Genomic DNA, 21,639 nt, shown 5'->3' on the forward strand with positions numbered 1-21,639 from the left:
TTCTATTCATGTTTGATGATGATTAGTTTTCAGTGGTGGAAAAAGTACTCAATTGCTTTACTTAAGTAAAAGTACAATACTGAATACTGCAATGTAGAAGTGCTCCGTTACAAGTAAAAGTCCGGAATTCAAAATTTACTTGAGTAAAAGTACAAAAGTATTGGCATCAAAATGTACTTAAAGTACCTAAAGTAAAAGTACTAAAATATTTAAAAATAGCAGACATACAAGCTCACAACGCGTCGCGATGCAACGCGTTGTGAGCTTGTAGATCGGCTATTTTCAAATAGCTTAGATATAAAAAAAGGCTAAAGTGGTTAATGTATGTTTTATAATATAAAAATGTATATCTGAAAAGTAACTAGTAACTAAAGTTTTCAAATAATTAAAAAAAGTACAATATTTGTATCTGAGATGTAGTGGAGCAGAAGTAAAAGTATTGGAAATTGGAAATACTCAAGTAAAGTACAAATACCTCAAAATTTTACTTAAGTACAGTACTTAAGTAAATTCACTTAGTTACTTTCCACCACTGGTATTTCACATAATGCTCAATGCTCAATACAATAAAGACCCAGATGAATTTAATTGGATCTGCACAGGACCACAATGGAAATAAGCCTTTTGTGTTATCCTTTTAGCACCAATGTATAATCGATTCGTACCACTGTACTATTTGCAAACTGTTAATAAAGTATTTTCAATCAATCATTCGAAATCTCCCCCACGCTTGAGTCTGTGTAATGAAAAGGAGCCACCAGCAGGTGGCAGCACCTTCACAGTCAATCTGTGAATCTGTCATTGATGACCCCGGAACTTCATTGCATTGCACATAGTCGCTCTTGGGGAAACGTTCAGAGTTGTAAACAAACTAATGTTTGAGTTCTAGGCTGCATAACTCCACGTGACAAACTAAATATCGTCTTTTTTGTTAAAGACACAAACTAGCAGACTGGCTATTAACCAGCTGTGCTTATTTCCACCAGCAGGTTCTACTGTAAATATAAGTTTAAAAAGTGTCATTTGAAAGAGGAGTAATGGATGAAGACGGGTCTAATAGTTCTGCTGGTAAGAATCTGCATCTAAATATATCAACAGTGATATGATGGTGTAGCTGTAGTACTGTACAACCCTCGTAGACGTATTTATGATTCTGACGTTTTCAATCTACGAGATAGATTCTCGTAGATCAGTGGTTTTCAACCTTTTTCATGCCAAGGACCCCTAAATTGATATACATTTGGCCGCGGACCCCCATTTGAAAATGTTTCGTGCCAGGGACCCCCCAGAAGCAAAGACATCAGTTAATTTTCGCTTTAAAAAATATAAATGATCAAAGATATGCACCGTTTTTCAAGGTTTTTCAAAAATAGCAGATCTAGTGCCGCGCTTTGAGCTTGTATATCTGCTATTTTTGAATAGCCTAAGCTAAGTGGTTAAAAATGATTGTGATGCTATGAACTAATTTTGCTGGGGACCCCCTGGTACTCTCTCAAGGACCACTGGTGGTCCCCGGACCACTGGTTGAAAACCACTGTCGTAGATTGAAAACGTCAGAATCATGAATACGTCTACGAGGGTTGTATAGACTCCGGGCATAGCGACGTAACATGGTCGCCACGCCCTTAAATCGTGCCACTTCCGCCGCCATCTTGAGGGAGTAGATTGACAGCTGCCACAAGTGTAGAGTAGTGTAGTGTAGTCTGTAGTCCTGTGTTTGTTGTCCAGCAAGTAGACGGTGTACATTATTATCTATCTCTAACTTGTCTGTTGCTCTAATTTAGCAATGGTACGACAGTGCTGCATTATCGGATGCAATGCCAAGGTTTCAGACGTTAAATTAAAAAAGTTAAATTGCACACATTTCCAACCTGGAGGAAAAGCTGTTGGAGATCAGATGTCGGAGATATCAAAGAAACGGCTTGGCATGGGTATCTTAAATACAAATGGGTATCTTACATACAATGAGATTGAGCTAACAGCTAAATTGTGTTTCTCTATGTGTCCAGTCTGAGAAACGTAGTCTAACGTGGGTCTAACGTGGGTGGCTCACGGTCACGGTGGCTGAGTAAACAGCTGTCTGTCTGTCAGCAAGTGTTCAGACGTCGGAGATATCAAATAAATGTAGTATGGCTTGGGTGTCAGCTGACGAAATAACATAACCTTCAACAACATTCCCAAACACATATAAGCTCAAACGAGCATGACAGCACACAATCAAACATATAAACATCTGTTGGAGGCGAGGTTAGGATCAGCATCAGCGTTGCCGTGTCGGCTTATTATAAGCGACTTTGGGCTTCTTTTTATGTGAAGTTGCTTGTAAAATTAGTAGTTTTGTATGGCTTATTTATAAAGTGTACTTGCTTATTTAGGCTTATTTAGGTGCTTGCTTATTTAGGCTTTTTTTTTAAAACAAAAAAAATTAAACCAGTGGTTCTCAAATCTTTTCATGAAAATGTTTTGTGCCAGGGAGCATTTGTGTTGTTAGAATGTTTTAAAAAATATTCCAAATGTTCTTTATTTTATTGCAAGAGTTTTTTTTAATAACCTATGTACAAGCTCACGTGAGCTTGTAGATCGGCTATTTTCAAGTAGTCGATGTATCTAAGCCACTTCTTTTGGGCTTGTTTTCATAGACCTGGTTGCTTATTTCTCTCGCAAAATATGGCAACACTGATCGCGGGTAGCGTGCCTTTGCGTCTGCATTCAGCTTCTCTCTGTATGGTAACTCTCTGTCACGCATTGCCAGGTCCATCTTCTGTCCTTTACCAATAAATTCGCTGTAGTTCAGGACACGTCGTGACTCGTGGGTAACTGTCAATGTTGTTGATACTAGCTGTTGTTATGGAGCTCCCTTAATATGGCCACCGTAACTACTTCAGCCTAAGCTTGGCCACGCCTTTTGCCCGGAGTCTATACTACAGCTAATGATGGTGCATGGTTGGAGGGAGGCAGACTATAGGAGGCTGGGATAATATTGATATCGTGACGTGACACGAGAACTAAATATTGTCTGGGATTTTGGATAACTTTTAAAGGTAGGGTAAGTGATATTTCTTTGTTAAAATAAGGGTTAATTAGCTCTTAATTCTGATAGTACTCATTGCTTTAGAGCAGTGGTTTTCAACCTTTTTCGCATCAAGGACCCCCAAATTGACACATATTAGCCCAGGGACCCCCATTTGAAAAGATATGCCAGGGACTCAACCATTTAGATGTCTTGGGGGTCCCCTACACTGTATCACCATCATCAGTGTTCATTTAACTCTGAGAGTGTACAAATGGAACCAAATGGACCCGTTAGCGTCCATTTGGTTCCATTTGTACACTCTCAGAGTTACAGACACATAAGGGTCAATTTGGTTGCTAACTATTCATTTGGCTGGGGACCCCCTGGAACCCCCTCAAGGACCACTGGTTGAAAACCTCTGCTTTAGAGTGCTTGTTCAGTAACAGGAGTCTCCATGTCCCTCCAGCTCTTTATTAAACAGAAATGGCATTTTCAGGTTCAGGTTTCAATCAGGACACCAGTTTTATCTAATCAGGATAGAGAACTCAAACAGGATATAGATTAAACAAGTGAAATGATGGAAATGATGACATAAAGAAATATATAATACAACAGATACAATATTGGAACTGGAACACTATAAAAAATGAAGCTGATAAATGGGTACTCCCTCCTGATTCGCTGAGGTTTTGTCACCTACCTGAACATGTATTTTCTGTTTATTAAAGAACTGTAGAGACATGGAGACATCTGTTACTGAACAAAGTAACAAACACTCTATAGCAATGATTACTATCAGAATATAGTGCTTTAACGTTTTAACAAAAAGCTTTTTGTTTTAACCCCAAAAATATCACTTACCATACGTTTATGGCATTGGTTCTCAAAGTGGGGTCCGGGGACCCCCAGGGGTCCTTGGGGTGGTTCCTGGGGGTCCCCGGCAAAAGTAGTTAACCACTTTATCCATTTATAAGTTGGCTATTCAAAAATAACAGATCTACAAGCTCACAGCGCAAGCTTGCAGATCTGCTATTTTTGAACCTTTTTGAAAAATCTTGAAATTATTTTGAACATTTTGCATTTGCAACAGAAATCCTCTCTTCTGGGGGTCCCTGGCTCAAAATATTTTCAGATGGGGGTCCGTGGACAAATATATATCAATTTGGGGGTCCTTGACATGAAAAAGACATGACAAATTTGTGAACCACTGCTTTATGGCATAAGTGTTTAGCCGTAAGCAACTCTTAGATGCTATGTTTGTGACGTAGTGACGTAGATCTACGTCAATGGCGGTCAACGGTTGGATTTGAAATGACGTCGTAGATCTACGTCCTTGGCACCCAATGTGTTTAAGACCGCCCTCTCTGTGAAAGCGGGTGTGGGCACGTGTCAGGCAACATTAGAGATGGTGTTACATTTTATAGTTGTATACTTGCACAGTAAAACTGCCACCAGTTCATAACTGCTTTTGCGTAATCTGTCTCTCTCTCATAGATGTTCCCATGGCCCATGATGAAGGCCCAGTAGTCCTCCTCTGGTCTCCGGATGAGATCCAGGCTCTGGTGACTCTCTGGAGTCACCAGAGTGTCCAAGAGCAACTTCTCAACCCGAGGAACAAGAAGGTCTTTGTTGGAATCAGCACCAAACTAGCATCTCTTGGGTACCACAGATACCCAATCGGGTGCAGGAAAAAAATATACCAACTTAAGACAGAGTATAAAAAGATTAAGGAACATAATTACAGTAGAGGCATCAGTGAGCATAATGGAGGAGTGTGGTTTGCCCTTATGGACGACGTGCTGAAGTACCAGCCAGGGGAGTCTTCCGTCAACGATGCTGCTGGTAAGTGGATTAGTGGAATCAGAGGAGTAACTTTGATGATGTAGAGGGCCACTATATTTCCACACTCACTCCAGAGGGCCACATTGCATATACTGTCGGTCAAAAAAACTCACATCCCTATTTAAACTTTTTTTTCGTAAATGAATGCCGTACTTTGCCATTCTGTGTCACACAAAAGTAGCAAAAATAGCCGATCTACAAGCTCAAAACGTGTTTTTTGAGCTTGTAGATCTGCTATTTATGCTATTTTTGAATTGGAATCCTGATTTTTTTTTTCCCTGCTATTTTTTTATTGGAATCCTGAAAAGTATCATTTTTATTTAATTTCAAATGCATTTAGTTATACTTATGTTAACTTTATGAACTTAAATACAAATACATTGGACATAAAAAAAGACAATAGAATTGTAATATAAGCTAATATTAAGCTACTAATACAGACTGAAGTAATGAAAGCAGATTATATGTGCATGTTTGGAATCATAACAGCTGAAATAAATAATATGTCAGTATTCTGATATTAACCTGCGGGCCGCATTAAGTGATGGTGGGGGCCGCATGTGGCCCCCGGGCCGCTAGTTGCCCATTTATGGTTTACAGTATTTATGTTACTGATAATTAGGGCTGGGCATTATGGACAATATCTCTGTCTGTCTGTCTGTCTATTGATCTATCTGATACAGGTACATACATACTCAATATATTTTTTACCAAATTCTTCTATCGATATAATAATAATAATTATAATTCTTATAATAATAGCTCAGATTTATATTGCGCTTTTCTAAGTACCCAAAGTTGCTTAAACGTAGTCGATATGTAGTCTGGCTCGAGAGAGACTAATCGATATCAGACAATATGGTATTGGGATCATAATATAATGTATTTAAATTTGATTGATTTTGGTCCTTACCAATTCACAGTAACGTTTGGAGAATGTGATAAATAATTCCAGTTTCAGGCAACATTAGAGATGGTGTTACATTTTATAGTTGTATACTTGCACAGTAAAACTGTCACCCGTTCATAACCGCTTTTGCGTAATCTGTCTCTCTCATAGTTCCCATGGCCCATGAAGTCCCATCAGGCCTCGCCTGGTCTCCAGATGAGATCCAGGCTCTGGTGACTCTCTGGGCAATCAAGAGTGTCCAAGAGCAACTTCTCAACTCGAGGAAGAAGAACCAGAAGGTCTTTATTGGAATCAGCACCAAACTAGCATCTCTTGGGTACCACAGAGACCCAGCCAGGTGCAGGATTAAAATACAGAAACTCAAGTTAGTGTATAAAAAGATTAAGGAACATAATTACAGCAGAGGCATCAGTCAGCATAATGGAGGAATATGGTTTTCCCTTATGGACGACGTGCTGAAGTACCAGCCAGGGGAGTCTTCCATCAATGATGCTGCTGGTAAGTGGATTAGTGGAAAGTAACCGAGGGGTAATGTAGCATGGTTTACAGCAGGGGTCTTCAACAGGGGGTCGGGGACCCCTAGGGGGTCCTCAGAGTTACTACAGGGGGTCTGCCAAATCTTTGTGTGATATGATTTTCTTTTTTTTACCTTAACCACTTGAACACTAGCATCCCTTTTCTGAGGAGAATATAGCCAAAAATAGCAGATCTACAAGCTCACAACGCCTCGCAGCGCGAGGCGTTGTGAGCTTGTAGATCTGCTATTTTTGGCAAAGAGGTGTTTGGTGTGTAGAGGGAAAAAAGAGCAGACCAAGTAAACAAAAAACTATAGCTATCCGGTTTTAATAAATGCTTTACAGTATTTATGTTACTGATAGTTAAGGCTGGGCGTTATGGATAATATCTCTGTCTGTATATTGATCTCTCTATATTTGATATATACAGGTACATACTTAATATTCTTTCTCGTCTCGTGTAGCCAGTGTAGATGTTTATGTGGAGACAGATGCCGGGTCCAAGCCTGTGGAATCAGCCCAGCCTCCCAGCCCTTCCTGTCTACAGTCAGATACAGACAAATCAGGTATTAAAGTCACTTTTGTTCTCTAATCAACAATTCCTACCATTGTGAACATCCTGTTTGTAATCACCGCCCTAGGAAATGACCTAGTTATCCTCAGTTAACCACTCGAGCCCTATTTCATACTTATATATACTCTACATCAGAGGTCTTCAACAGGGGGTCCGGGACCCCTAGGGGGTCCTCAGAGTTACTACAGGGGGTCCGCCAAATCTTTGTGTGATATGATATTTTTTACATTAACCACTTGAACCCTAGCATCCCTTTTCTGAGGAGAACTTTAGCCAAAAATATCAGATCTACAAGCTCACAACGCCTCGCGCTGCGAGGCGCTGTGAGCTTGTAGATCTGCTATTTTTGGCAAAGAGGTTTGGTGTAGAGGGATAAAAGAGCAGACCAAGTTTAAAAAAAAGATGAATCTACAACACAATTTTATACATAGAGGGGGTACCTGCATCATCTCTCTCTCAGCTAGGGGGTCCTTGGCCTGAAAACGTTGAACACCCCTGTTCTATATACCTACAAGCTCACAGTGCATTGACATGTGATGTGTTATGAGTTTTCTTTGTATTTGAGCCTTTTCACCTACTAGACTAGAGGTTCGGCCCACTAGGCAGCCCTCACACCTACGTCGCACCGCCGATCCGACCAATATGTCTGAGTCATAGTGTCGAGGGCTATGTCGGTGTACCCATTGTGCCTATATATGGAGAACCCTGATGTCATTAGTGCAGTGGTTCTCAAACTTTTTTATGTCAAGGACCCCCAAATTGACACTTAATTGACACATTTGAAAAGATAAGCCAGGGACCCCAATAAGAGAAGGTTTTTACGGCTCTCTAGCAGTGATTCTCAACCATTTTGATTTCAAGGACCCCCAGTTTGGCATGCATTAGGCTACGGACCCCCATTTAATGGCATTTATACCGCTGGGACCCCAATTTATATTGTGCAATCAATGTTAATTTAACTCTGAGAGTGTACAAATTTAACGGGTCCATTTGGTTCCATTTGTACACTCTCAGAGTTACAGACCCATAAGGGTCCATTTGGTTCCATTTGTACACTCTCAGAGTTACAGACCCATAAGGGTGCATTTGGTTCCTGTCCATCATTTAGCTGGGGACCCCCTGGAACCCCTTCAAGTACCCCTGGGGGTGCCCGGACCCCACTTTGAGAACCAATGCATTAGTGTATGACCATACCCTCTATATTGCCATGCCCATATATGGGAATATTGGTTGGATCGGTGGTTCTGCGCAACTGTATATCCATATATGCCCATATATGGACATAATTGGCCGTGGTCCTGCCTATATATGGGTGTATCGGGTTTGTTTATGGTTATGTCTGAGTCGGACGGCCATCCCAGTAGCCAATGCGTGGCCACGGGGTCTGTTGTCACGTACCGGTCCTCCAGGCTATGGGATGTACTCCGGTCCCAAAAGGCTGCCAGCTCTTGCTGCTAATAGCATTGCATGTAGATTATTGTTTACTCAGTCATTGATACAACGGGACATTCCTGAGCCTTTTATGTGCGATCTCACCACGTGTCAGAAAGTACATTCTTTCAACTGTATTCAAGTTGAGGGTCAGTGGGTAACCACTGCATGTACAGCATGTATAATAACTTTTTTTCATCTACAGCAGGTAAATAGGTCTGTTACTTTCAGTCAATTTACTTACTAGGGCAGGGGTCTTCAACAGGGGGTCCGGGACCCCTAGGGGGTCCTCAGTGTTACTACAGGGGGTCTGCCAAATCTTTGTGTGATATGATTTTTTTTTACCTTAACCACTTGAATCCTATAGCATCCCTTTTCTGAGGAGAATTTTAGCCAAAAATAGCAGATCTACAAGCTCACAACACCTCTCGCTGCGAGGCGTTGTGAGCTTGTAGATCGGCTATTTTTGGCAAAGAGGTATAGGAGTAGAGGGGAAAAAAGAGCAGACCTAGTAAACAAAAAAAGTTGAATCTGAAACACAATTTTATACAATATAGAGGGGGTCCCTGCTTCGTCTCTCTCTCAGCTAGGGGGTCCTTGGCCTGAAAACGTTGAAGACCCCTGTACTAGGGACACTTGGCTTCATAACTAATAGATTCTTCATCTACCCAGATGCACATCGGTTATCGTGGACGGAAGAGGAGACCCGTGCCCTCCTTGACCTGTGGGGTAACGGTAGCATTCAGGAGCAGCTCAACACCAATTGGAAAACGGCACCTGTTTACTCCCTGCTCAGCGGCAAACTGGCCGCCCTGGGGTTCCACAAAACCCCCAGACAGTGCCAAGGTAAGGTGAAGAAGCTGAAGTGTGATTACAGGAGGAAGAAGGCGACCGCGGGCTCCAAACTCAGAGGAAGTACACGGTTATGGTTTGGTCTCGTGGATGCTGTGCTGGGACAACAGCAAGAGGAGGTGGATTTGGATTGCCCTGGGACGTCACAAGATGGCTTCACTGAGAAGTTGGACCGGTCGACACAAGATGGCTTCCTTGAGAGAGTGGACGATCCAGGTGCAATAAGTACTTGCGTAGGGCCCTTGCTAGTTAGGGGATATTAATCAAATCTTGGAATAAATTCCTTGAAACTTGGGGTACCCTTAACCTTATGCGGGAAAATAATACAACATTTAATTCAGCTTTTAAGTAGCATGTGAGGGGTCAAACTACGGTTTGTTTATGATTTTGAATCCATTGCAAGCTTTTGTTTTGCACCAAAACCACTCCTTGGGCTAAAAACGGCCATAGCCACTTTTCCAGGTGATTTCTTTTGTGTATAAAGACGAGAATATCCACAATATGCGTTTTATGCAGTGGTGGAGGTAATAAACAAAATAAATCACACATTTCCGATTAGTAAACTGGTAGCCTACTTATCTCTCTGTGCCACTAACAGACTGTTGTTTTCTGTCCTTGTGCAGAGCCGTCTCAGTCTGTTGTGTTCTCGGGTCTCTCTAGTGAACCCACACTGCAAGACACGCCCTCCTACGGTATGTTTGCTGTTATATAGAGCACCGAAGTCTGACGTAATTTACTCATCCTACCTGGGTTGTGGTTTATTTCCCCCATTCAGAAGTCCCATAGACTTGTTTAATATCGCGTCAAATAAACAAGTGACCCCGGCGGTTTGACTCAGGGATATGAAGCATCAACTGACGGTGAGAAAACGCTAATGTTACTGCGGCCAAATTAGTTACATTTTCGCCAGAAATAGACTGTATCAAGTGACTGACTATCATAAACGATACAGCGACACCTCCCTGAGAATATCGCCGAGACAGTTTGTTTATTTTTGGACCACAATTCTTATATGAGACGATATAGATGACCCAATGTTATTCTCCATAGAGAAATTACTTCCGCAACCCAGGGGATGAACGAGTGACGTCAGGACTTCAGTAGTGATGATTTCCTGTCTTGGCGTCCATCTATGATGTCAGACAGTCATGAAGTGCCCCTGGTGCCCACAAATAATAAACTAATAAACCAATGACCAAAACTATTATTACTAATACCAAATAATAATCAAACGAACAAACAAAACCCGTGAAATGGCTTCTAAAACATCTTTTGATGCTGTTGTTCACAGACACAACCTCGTGGTTACCAGATGAGATCCAGCTGTTTCTGACCTCCTGGGGCGAGCCGAGCGTCCAGGAGCAGCTGAACGGCACGTTGCGGAATCAGCCGGTGTTCAGACGCCTCTGCAAACGGCTCGCCTCCGCCGGCTTCCACAAGACTCCTAAGCAGTGCAAGGGAAAACTGAAGACACTGAAAATGACCTACTGGAAAATCAAAACCTCCCAGGTGCCTCTCAGGCACCCCAATCTCAAGTGGTTCCCCATCATGGACGCCGTGCTCGGCTCTGTCGCACGAGAGAACGAGGGCAGTGAGAGGGAGGAGCCAAAGACGTGCTTCAAAAGCTGCTCGACGGCTGAGCCGGCTCCACCTTTGACCCCTGAGGAACTTGAGGAGGATCGGGGTGAGCAGTGACAGAATAAGATTTGGATCATTTCAAAGGTCCTTAACTCTTTGACTGACAGAGTGTTTTCATAATGTAGTACTCACCCAGTGCCAAGCGATTTTTGAGCGATTTTCGTGTTTTTGGTAGTTTTAAAGTTGTCATAAAAGTTTAGATCCATATTTATCGATCGATTCACTGTGTGTTTCCGGAGCAGGAGTCTCTGACTATTGCTCCGGAAGCGCAAAACATTGCATCCGGAGCTAGTGTCCCCTTCGCTACAGGCCGTTGGAAACACGCGTCTCCTCGGAAAAATGGACCAAAAAAAAAAATAACAGAGATACAGGCGAAAGAAAAAAAAACTACAAACATGGAGTCGACGGGAACGGAATGATGTTAAATCGTGGCCCTAACCCCTAGTCCCAACCTCCCAACCTCCCTACCTCGGTCATTAGGCCGCCTGTACTGTGGGTAACCATGGCCATCATGAGGCAGTCGAGTGTTGTCACAGAAGTCTTTAGGGAAGCTGTTATTGACCATGCACAGGCTGTTAATGTTGGCTGTCCCACAGGGGTCCATGTAGCATGGATTGACGCAGAGTGACGCAGAGTGGCTCCTTCAGTGGGTCAGGTATGTCTGCTAGTACACCGCCACTCTTTGAGTTTGCCGTACTTGTGATAAAGAGGTCAAACTTCCTGTATCTGGTTGCTATGGCAACCTGCCAGATCAGGCTGAGGGTCTGATGGGCAAATCAGAGAAATCAATCAAGCCGAGAGTCTGATCACAGATGGAGGTGGGGTAAGATGCCTAAAACATAGCCATAGCTCTGATTGATCAACAGTCTGTGGCAAGTTTCGGGGCAAATGGAGTGAATCCTGTGCTTGCGTACATCCCGCACGAACTTTCGGAGCTTTTGTCAATTAGTAGTAATATATATAATATATAATATAGTAGTAACATACCAAATAATAATCAAACAAACAAACAAAACGGTGAAATGGCTTCTAAAACCAGGGACGTGCACAGATAGACTCTAGGTGGTGCTAGAGCACCTGCCCTTTGCCCTCTTGAACAGAAGTGCCCTTTTGAAAAAAAGGGGAAAAAAGCTTTTTTCAGTTTACAGCAGGGGTCTTCAACAGGGGGTCCGGGACTCCTAGGGGGTCCTCAGAGTTACTACAGGGTGTCCGCCAAATCTTTATGTGATATGATTTTCCTTTTTACCATAACCACACGAAACCTAGCATCCCTTTTCTGAGGAGAACTTTAGCCAAAACATTTTGGGCAAAGAGGTATAGGTGTAGAGGGGAAAAAGAGCAGACCAAGTAAACAAAAAAAAGTATAATTTACTTGAGCACCTGCCCCTCAAAATGTCTGTGCACGCCGCTGTCTAAAACATCTTTTTGATGCTGTTCACAGACACAACCTCGTGGTTACCAGATGAGACCCAGCTGTTTCTAACCTCCTGGGGAGAGCCGAGCATCCAGGAGCAGCTAAACGCCACGTTGCGGAATCAGCCGGTGTTCAGACACCTCTGCAAACGGCTCGCCTCCGCCGGCTTCCACAAGACTCCTAAGCAGTGCAAGGACAAACTGAAGAAACTGAAGCAGACCTACTGGAAAATCAAAACCTCCCAGGTGCCTCTCAGGTACGCCAGTGGTGGAAGAAGTACTCAGATATTTTACTTCAGTAAAAGTAGCAATACCACAATATAAAAATACTCCGTTACAAGTAAAAGGCCCGTGTTCAAAATGTTACTTGAGTAAAAGTACAAAAGTATTGGCATCAAAATATACTTAAAGTACCAAAAGTAAAAGTACTAAACTGTTTGAAAATGGCAAATCTACAAGCTCACAACGTGTCGCATCGCGACGCGTTGTGAGCTTGTAGATCTGCTATTTTCAAATAGCCTGTGTATAATTAAGGGCTAAACGAGTTAACTCATTGAGTGCCATTAACGTGTTTCACGTGTTTTTGTTTCACATGTTTTTTTTTAACCCAAGATATCATCATCTGAAGATTTGCAGCTCCATCCACTCCTTGTTTAACTTATAACTTAAAAAGGATGTATCTCGCTTCCTAAGCACTTTTTTTTTACTTAAAAAATAAAAATAAAAAAAATTGTAATGGCCAGAAATAGATCATAATAATTTGGGCACTCAATGAGTTAATGTATGTCTTAGAATATAATAATTTATACCTTCAAAGTAACTAGAACTAAAGTTTTCAAAAGATTGTAGTGGAGTAAAAGTACAATATTTGCCTCTGAGATGTAGTGGAGTCTGAAAATTTGAAATACTCCAGTAAAGTAAAAAATACCTCAAAGTTGTACTTAAGTACAGTACTTGAGTAAATGTACTTCGTTACTTTCCACCACTGCAGGCACCCCAATCTCAAGTGGTTCCCCATCATGGACGCCGTGCTCGGCTCTGTCGCACGAGAGAAGGAGGGCAGTGAGAGGGAGGAGCCAAAGATGGGTTTCAAAAGCTGCTCGACGGTTGAGCCGGCTCCACCTTTGACCCCTGAGGAACTTGAGGAGGATCGCGGTGAGCAGTGACAGAATAAGATTTGGATCATTTCAAAGGTCCTTAACCACATGGACCCCAGCATACCTAATAGGCAGAAACTGGCAAACATTTGGCATAAATAAAAGCCCACAAAGTGTCCAAAACACGACACCTTATGTAAATCTGCTATTTTCGACAAAGAGATTTAACCCATTAAGACCTGGAACGCATCTGTGTTACTTTAGATTTCTTTGGCTATTCAAAAATAGCAGATATACAAGCTCATAGCGCGGCACCGAGTGCCGCGCTATGAGCTTGTAGATCTGCTATATTTGAAAAATCTTGAAAAAAATAAAAGGATTTAGATATTTTTTAAGAATCGCCTCAGGTCTTAAAGGTAGAGGGAAGAAAGGATAGGAAAAGTATAGACCCCTGGGGGACCGTATTCATCTGACGTACATAGGGTTTAAGTGGTTGAAATGATGACAGAATATAATTTGAATGTTAGTAGGAAAAGTCTGCAAGTTCACCACTTCACCGAAAGACAGACAGACAGAGAGAGAGAGATTGAGAGACTGAGAGATTATCAGAAAAGGGAGAGACACGCCGATCAACTCCGTGTGCCCCTGAGCAAGCATTTCAGGGGTGTCGAACCAACAGTGCAGCAAATGTTCTTCTTCAGCCATCAGCAGGAACTAATAATGTCATCTGAAGAGGGAGTTTGTGGTGTGTCACCTCTCAGCCCCACCCAGCACAGCTCTTCCTGTAAAGGAGGGAAATTCAAGTAATTAAGGATGACAATGGTATAGTTATATATTTATATATCCACAATGTGCGCTTTATGCAGCGTTGGAGGTAATAAACCCAAAAAATCACACATTTCTGATTAGTGAACTGGTAGCCTACTTATCTCTCTGTGCCACTAACAGACTACCGTTGTTTTCTGTCCTTGTGCAGAGCCGTCTCAATCTGGTGTGTTCTCGGATGTGGGTCCCTCTGGTGAACCCACACTGCAAGACACGCCCTCCCTCATAGCAGAGTACGCTGGTATGTAGGCTGTTATGTTGTGATGATTTCCTGTCATGAAATTCATCTCAGTGATGTCGGTTGCTCCTCCATGATTTCCTGTAGTGTGTTTTTTCATGCTTTCACATGCATGAATGCACGCACTCACACAAAACACTAGCTACACGCAGCCATGCATAATTGATTTGAGCTACTTCCCCACGCCCCATTTAAGATTCCTAACTTATTTAAGTATTATAAGCATTTTAAATGGCTTTTATATACAGCCTTATAGATCGCAATGTGCTCAGTTTGGGCTATTTTCTGAGTGTTTTAGACTATTCGAGTAAACATTTACAAAAAACATTGTGTACACGTCAGTGAAATGAGGTGCTTCACACATCATTAATACACACTACGTCTGTACTGGCTTTTCGTTGGCTCGGTTCAAACTTCTTCAAAAGTCAACAAAAAACACTGATGCACCTTGGAGACTTGTCGTACGCAGGCTAAAGAATGCATTGTCCACAACTCCAATCATAGTTTGCATATTTTACTGTTCCAAACGGGAACATACAGGACAAACAGCGTCTCTGTCATCGTTCTCTGGTGCCTGGTGGTAAAAAAAAACATCTGTAAACCCAGGTGCATAATCTTCCACAGATATGCCCTGTACCCATACAGTACCTATTTTGAATCTGCTAGGTACAAAGTGTGGAGCTCCCTCTGGTTTATTAACTGTATACATCACTAACCTTAAAGTTATTCCCCTGACCTGTCCTTCAATCCCACTTGCAGGAGGCCAGCTGACCTGCTCCACCTTGTCTCTCATGGTTCCAACCTTGCGTATGATGTCGGCGTTTGCCTGGCAGGTGGTTCAGCGTTGTAACGTGACGCATTATGGGAAGGTGGAGGAGCTGGTGGAGTTGGTGACAGAGGTGGTTCCAGACCTGCTGAGTCACAGGGAGAAGGTCGACCTTCTCCTTCGACTGAGAGCGACGGTGAGATGGACATTTGTTTAAAAAGTGATTTAGTAGATGGTTTCATGCTTCATGTTCCTATTGACCATATATACTCACACTGTGGCCTGTTTGCCCTTTACGTCATTAGCCAGCAGCCAGTGGTCATTGTTACGAAGCAGACTTACAAACACTGGTGTGGGAATTCATCTCCAGATTGGATAAACTGCTGCCTTTACCAGACATCAAACAGGTACCATATTGAACAATATACTGTAGACTTGACTTAGTTATTTAGCTGACTTTATATGGTTCAGGTTGAATTACAAGCGGTCACTAGTGTCTCGTTCAGGGACACTTTGGGAATAGAAACGGCAGCTGTTATAGACCATATTCACACGGCGGCCATGTTTCTATGAAGTCAATGAAAGTAGCCACCCCGGGCGGCACTTTCAATGTTAAATTCCAATATGGCCGCCGTGTGAATATGGTCTATGGGACACAGAGTTGAGAGCTAGTATGTAGAACACATTTCTTATGTATTATGACCTTTTATATGTAAATAAAAACGGGTTCCCCTTGTCCATTTCAGACAGCAGAGCTGCTCAGCGCCGTCCCCTCTCTTCTGGAAGAATGTGGACAACTGGAGTTTGAACCAGCCCAACTTAAGACACTGTTACATCACCACACACAGCAGGGACTTGCCAAAGAATGTGTGTTGTAATATCATACTGTGTCTATAATGCATGATGCAACATTTTGTTTGTTTTTTATTAGTTGAGCCGTGAGGTGAATTCAATTCAAAACTGTATTCAAAATTCCTTGTATGTGCAAATATATGGGCTAGTGAATTTTTCTGTACTGTTAAAGCAGGATCTGAATGGGAACTCAGTCAAACAAGAGAGACAAAATGAGGCACAGACAAAGTCACGGTTTTAGAGGAATCGGTGATATATTTCTGATATCAAAAAGGAGTTTCAAACAAGAAATGTATGGAACTACCAGCAGTCTGAACTCAAAGACCTTCAAACAAACAAATGCAAATTTGTCTCTAGGAGTGTATTTGACCCAGACATTATTGCAATAACTAGCAGTTGTTTACAAATGTTTACTTATTTTCCAAATTACTTTGACAGTACACACAGGAGGAAGTGTTTATTTATTTATGAAGAACTCATGTATTTGACATCCTCAGGTTCCTGGGTTCAGAGTCAGGGTACCATACCATCCACACCATCATCTCCTCAAACCAAACCGCAGCAGAACTGCTCCAACAGAAAGAGATGCAGGAGGTCTGAGAGGAAGTCGTCACCATCACCACACAGGACTGAGGAGGACGAAGACGGACAGTCCGATCACAGCATCGAGGAAGAGGAGGGTGCTGAGGGGACGCAAACTGATGAAGAATGGGTTCCGGAGGACTACAGTAAAAACAAAAGGAAAAGAAATGAAACCACAGATTTGAAGAAAGGGCGACCCAACGCTTCTTGTTCTGTGAGGCGTTCAGGTAGGGTACTTCACCATTGTCCATACAGTGAACCTCTGAATTAACCCATTAAGACCTGGAACTGTGTCATTTTTAGATTTGAGCTAAAAAGCATTATTTTACTCTTTGGGCTATTCAAAAATAGCAGATATACAAGCTCATAGCGCGGCACCGAGTGCCGCGCTATGAGCTTGTAGATCTGCTATTTTTGAAAAATCGCGAAAATATGTGCAAATCTTTGAATATATATATTTTTAAAAGCGAACATTTTTAACTCAAATCTTTGCTTCTGGGGGTCCCTGGAACAAGATATTTTGATGGGGGTCCGCGGCCAAATACATATAATTTTGGGGGTCCTTGACATGAAAAATATTGAGAACCACTGATATAGAAACACATGTTTTTCAGAAAACTGTTGAGATTTAGGAGACATGGAGGGCATGTGAAAGCAGCAGGGAATCACCAGCTATAGAAACGGTGTCATTATTTGATTTGGTTGTTCCCCCTTTTGGCCACAAGGTGCGGTAAAGGATCATTCTAATTTGCGGGGAGTGGGAGATCTCTTACAAGAATGACCTGCACGCAAAAAAAAAAACACTCTGCACAAATACAATTAATCAGGCAACATGTGAAAAATATCAGTCACATTTGGTTGTATTTGTTCAAGTGTGTGTGTGTGTGTGTGTGTGTGTGTGTGTGTGTGTGTGTGTGTGTGTGTGTGTGCGTGTGCGCGTGTGCGTGTGAGAGAGAGAGAATTTCCCAGTAATTTACTCCATAGTTGTTTCAGAAAATCCTTATAGTAAGATTTTTAAGTCTTGAAACAAGCCAACCCGCTATGTGATGAATCATGACCATAGAACATTTGATTCGAATGGAGAAAAAAATTGGAAAACGCAAAAAATAAAATGACCCGGAATTGCCCCTCCAGAAAGTGAAACGCCCGGAAGTGAACCCATGGACTAATTTCAATAAATAATCCAGGAGACCAGGTAAAAAAAGGAAAATTCCTCTTTAAGACTTAAAGAGGAGCTCTATTACTTTATTCCTACAGCACGTCATAATTGGAGTCCTTTTTACCTTATTTATTTTCTTCAAATCATGTCTTTCAGGCGTAGGTCACCTCACAGCACCGAGGCTGCACACATGCTCCCTGTGTCCGTTCACTCACAGCCAAGAAGACGGTCTTCTGCAACACATCAGACAGGAGCACACCACCAGAGAGGCCAGCCCTGAAGCCGACTCGCCACACAGACACGACGATCTCCTCCACAGGTGCAGCTACTGTGGCGCCGAGTTCACCACACGTACACGTCTGAGCAGCCACATGGCGATCCACACGATGCCCTTCCACTGTGACCAGTGCCACAAGCGCTACCCGAACAAACACCAGCTGACCAAGCACCAGCGCGTGCACACGGGCGAGCGGCCCTTCACGTGCACGCACTGCGGCCGTGGGTTCCGCTGCTCGAACTCGCTGCAGATGCACGTGCGTACGCACACGGACGAGCGGCGCTACGCGTGCCACATCTGTGGGAAGACGTCGATCCAGCACCTGGCGAGACACATGCTCATGCACAAGGGCGAAAAGAAGTACTTGTGCACGGAGTGCGGCAAGACATTTTTATCGTCCGGAGAGCTGAGGCTGCACACGAGAACCCACACTGGAGAAAGGCCGTACACGTGCAAGCTGTGTGGGAAGGGGTTCTGTGCCAAATGCCAACTTACTGTTCACTTGAGAACTCACACTGGGGAAAAACCGTACAGTTGCACCCACTGCTCCAAAGCCTTCCCCACCTTTGGTGCACGCAAAAGACACATGCATATTCACTCAGACAAAAAACCTTTTGCGTGTTTTAAATGCGGCAAGGGGTTCGTGCAATCGTACCAATGTAAATTGCACACTCGCAAATGTATAAAGGAGATGGGGAGATAATAAGTTGGTACGGTCAGAGTGGCTTATTATCGGTACCAGCCAAGCAACGAAGTCTTTACGATGCGCTAGACCAGTGGTGCCCAAACGTTTTAGCTTGAGACCTGCATGGGACCAAAACTAGTGAAAATAGCCGATCTACGAGTGTCACAGTGCGATGCGTTGTGAGCTTGTAGATCTGCTATTTTTTACTCCTTCCTACTTTCTTTTTCATTTATGGAATTCCTTTGATATTTTTGAAATTCTGTTGAATAAATGTTCGAAATTTATTAAAAACGTATTAAAAAAAATCTTTAGATTTCTTGTTCATCTTTGGAGTTACATCATGGCAAGGTATTAACACAACCCAAACCTCTACCAAAGTGGTCTTGTGGTCAATACTTTTGTACTTTAACTAAAGTAAATTTAGATTTCCGGACTTTTACTTTTAACAGAGTGTTTCTACATTGCAGTATTGATACTTTTACTCAAGTAAAATAATTGAGTACTGTTTTCCACCACTGCACATGGGAGGAAAAACCTTTACCGTAAACAGTGTGACAAAAGTTCCAACGAGTTAGGAAACCTGAACAGACACACACCACCAGCATCTTCACACTGGAGAAAACCCCTACAAACCCCGATGTACAAAGTGTTTCAATGATTTACGTAAACAAAAGAGACGCCATCGTACCCACACTCCACAACCCCGGCCGCTGGAGGTAGCTGAAAACACCAACACAAACGTGGCAATATATCATCTGTGTTACAATCATTTGTTTCTTTCATAAATGAATACCCTTCTTCATCCTATAACAGTGTTGCACTAAAGTAGCGGAGATAGCCAATCCACAAGTTCACAACGCGTTGTGTTCACTATTTCCCCAAAAAGGTTGCTGGGTTTTATAAATATTGAACCAATGAAAAGTATTAACGAGAGCATGTGACTAATATTGACTGCAGGGCTCTAAGGAGCTCTGGGACGATCATGTTTGGACGCCAATGTGAGGTCAGTACTTGAGGTCAGGATCTGAGATTCTAAATCAGGGGTGATGCAACATTGATGATGGAGAGGGCCACTATATTTCCACACTCACTCCAGAGGGCCACATTGCATATACTGTCGGACAGACACCTCTTATCTAAATTAATGCCGCACTTTGCCATTCCATGTCACACAAAAGTAGCAAAAGTAGCCAATCTACAAGCTCAAAACGCTTCGCACTAAGACGCGTTTTGAGCTTGTAGATCTGCTATTTTTGCTATTTTTGAATTGTAATCCAGATTTTTTTGCATTTAGTTATACTTATGTTAACTTTATGAATGTAAATACAAATACATTGGACATAAAAAAGACAATAGAATTTTAATACTTGTCATTAAGCTACTAATATAGGCTGAAGTGATTAAAGCGGGTCATGTTTGCATGCAACAGCTGGAATGAATGATTCCAGCTGTTGGAATTATTCATTTCTTAGTTTTGTAATTCACATTTGCATTGGCAATGAAACATGTAAGCATTGTGTTTCATTACGGGGCCAGGCTTCCAGCATGGACCCGTATTGTTATTCGCATTATTCCATTTCTTCTTCTTCTTCTTCTTCTGCCGTTTTTGCCAGTTCTGGCTGAACCGTGCATACGCTTTTTATGAAACTCGGCCATATGATAGATGGTCATGAAAAACGATCAAAAAATAAATCTCACAATCTTTCGTCAAAAGGTGGCGCTATAGCACTCAGTTGAAAATGCCAACTTTGAACAGGTACAACTCATGCCCTGTTTTACCTACAGCCATAAAACTTCAATACACACATGCGTCTCCTCATGATGAACAACTTTCACACTCTGACTTTTGACCTCTGACCCTTAGATCTCCCACCATTTCGAATTATATGAAAAACAGTTAAAACCTATCTCCTCCTGGGATTTTTGAGTAATCTGCACGAAACTTTTTACACATGAACTTTGGACCTATACCAAAAAACGTTTGCAAAATATCTTCCATAAGTGAAAAAATGAAGCTTTAATGAGCCAATGAATATTGCAGTTTTATGACAATTATTCATCTGCCCCTAACACATACATGCAGACTTACCATTCTTTGAAACTTTGCAGAAATGTAAAGGGCCATTCCAAATATCACCGAAACCAATCTTACTCCAATTGGTCAAACGGGGGCGCTATAGCAATTTTTTGAAAATTGAAACTTTAAACAGGCAAAAGTCATGCCTCGTTTGGCCGACAGCCATTAGACCTGCTTACACATGTGCCTTGACTAATGAGGAACACATCTATCACGTTAACCAGTAAGCACCGCCCTTATATTGTCCGCAATCTTGAGCAGTTTGAAAAACACTTAAACCCAGGATTTTTCAGCTATTTGCGTGAAACTGTATCATCTGTGTGATCTCCTTTCACAGGTTCTTGTCTGTTGGTGGCTTCTCGCTTAAATGTGTGCCCCACAACCTGAAGGTCACCAGTTCAAGCCTCACTTGGTGCAGACTTCATCTAAGTTGCATTTCACACAACATGACTATCAATGAATACATCTGCAATTGTTAAAGATAACATGAAATACTTAATTGAGTGTTTTTTACATACTTCATTGTGAAAATAGCTGATCTACAATCTCACAACTTTTCAGATAGCAATGAGAGTATGTTTTTTCAATGTATAACATACTTCATTGTGAAAATAGCCGATGTACAATCTGACAACTTTTAATGGTTTGTGAGCTTGTAGATCGGCTACTTTCACTAGTTTTGGTTCTGAGGAGATGTACAATTTCTTCATTGGTAAATGGTTTGTGAACGAGTGATCTTTGTGTTAGTGAAACAGGGGCTTGGGTCATGACAGAAGGCAAGAGTTTGTGATCCTCAACAGACAATATCAGCCTAGACAAAGCTATAGCACTATAGGTAGTGTTGCAGCTACCTAAGAGTGCCTCACGATCGCAAGGTTTCCGGTTCAAGCCTC

At 42.2% G+C, this 21,639-nt stretch overlaps 1 protein-coding gene across 1 annotated transcript; it reads left to right on the top strand.

Moving 5' to 3' along the window:
- The first annotated feature begins 895 nt into the window (after positions 1–895).
- Positions 896–18,877, top strand: LOC311052006 (uncharacterized protein). Its single transcript, XM_084066756.1, has 15 exons — positions 896–1,068; positions 4,508–4,855; positions 5,916–6,263; positions 6,745–6,846; positions 8,958–9,353; positions 9,761–9,829; positions 10,429–10,821; positions 12,217–12,445; positions 13,180–13,343; positions 14,262–14,351; positions 15,108–15,310; positions 15,420–15,521; positions 15,861–15,981; positions 16,464–16,775; positions 17,864–18,877. Exons 1-15 carry the CDS (start codon positions 1,038–1,040, stop codon positions 18,685–18,687), a joined length of 3,732 nt encoding a protein of 1,243 aa, XP_083922882.1. The 5' UTR covers positions 896–1,037; the 3' UTR covers positions 18,688–18,877.
- Positions 18,878–21,639: the final 2,762 nt, after the last annotated feature.

This window comes from Gymnoscopelus microlampas, assembly GCF_963454915.1.
Source record: "Gymnoscopelus microlampas genome assembly, chromosome: 9".
In the NCBI taxonomy this organism is placed as follows: Eukaryota; Metazoa; Chordata; class Actinopteri; order Myctophiformes; family Myctophidae; genus Gymnoscopelus; species Gymnoscopelus microlampas.

Coding starts and splice junctions, on each gene's coding strand:
- LOC311052006 (XM_084066756.1), top strand. CDS start 1,038: ATGGATGAAGACGGGTCTAATAGTTCTGCTG. Junction 14,352..15,107: donor CCTCATAGCAGAGTACGCTG/GTATGTAGGCTG, acceptor TCCCACTTGCAG/GAGGCCAGCTGACCTGCTCC. Junction 16,776..17,863: donor TTGTTCTGTGAGGCGTTCAG/GTAGGGTACTTC, acceptor CATGTCTTTCAG/GCGTAGGTCACCTCACAGCA.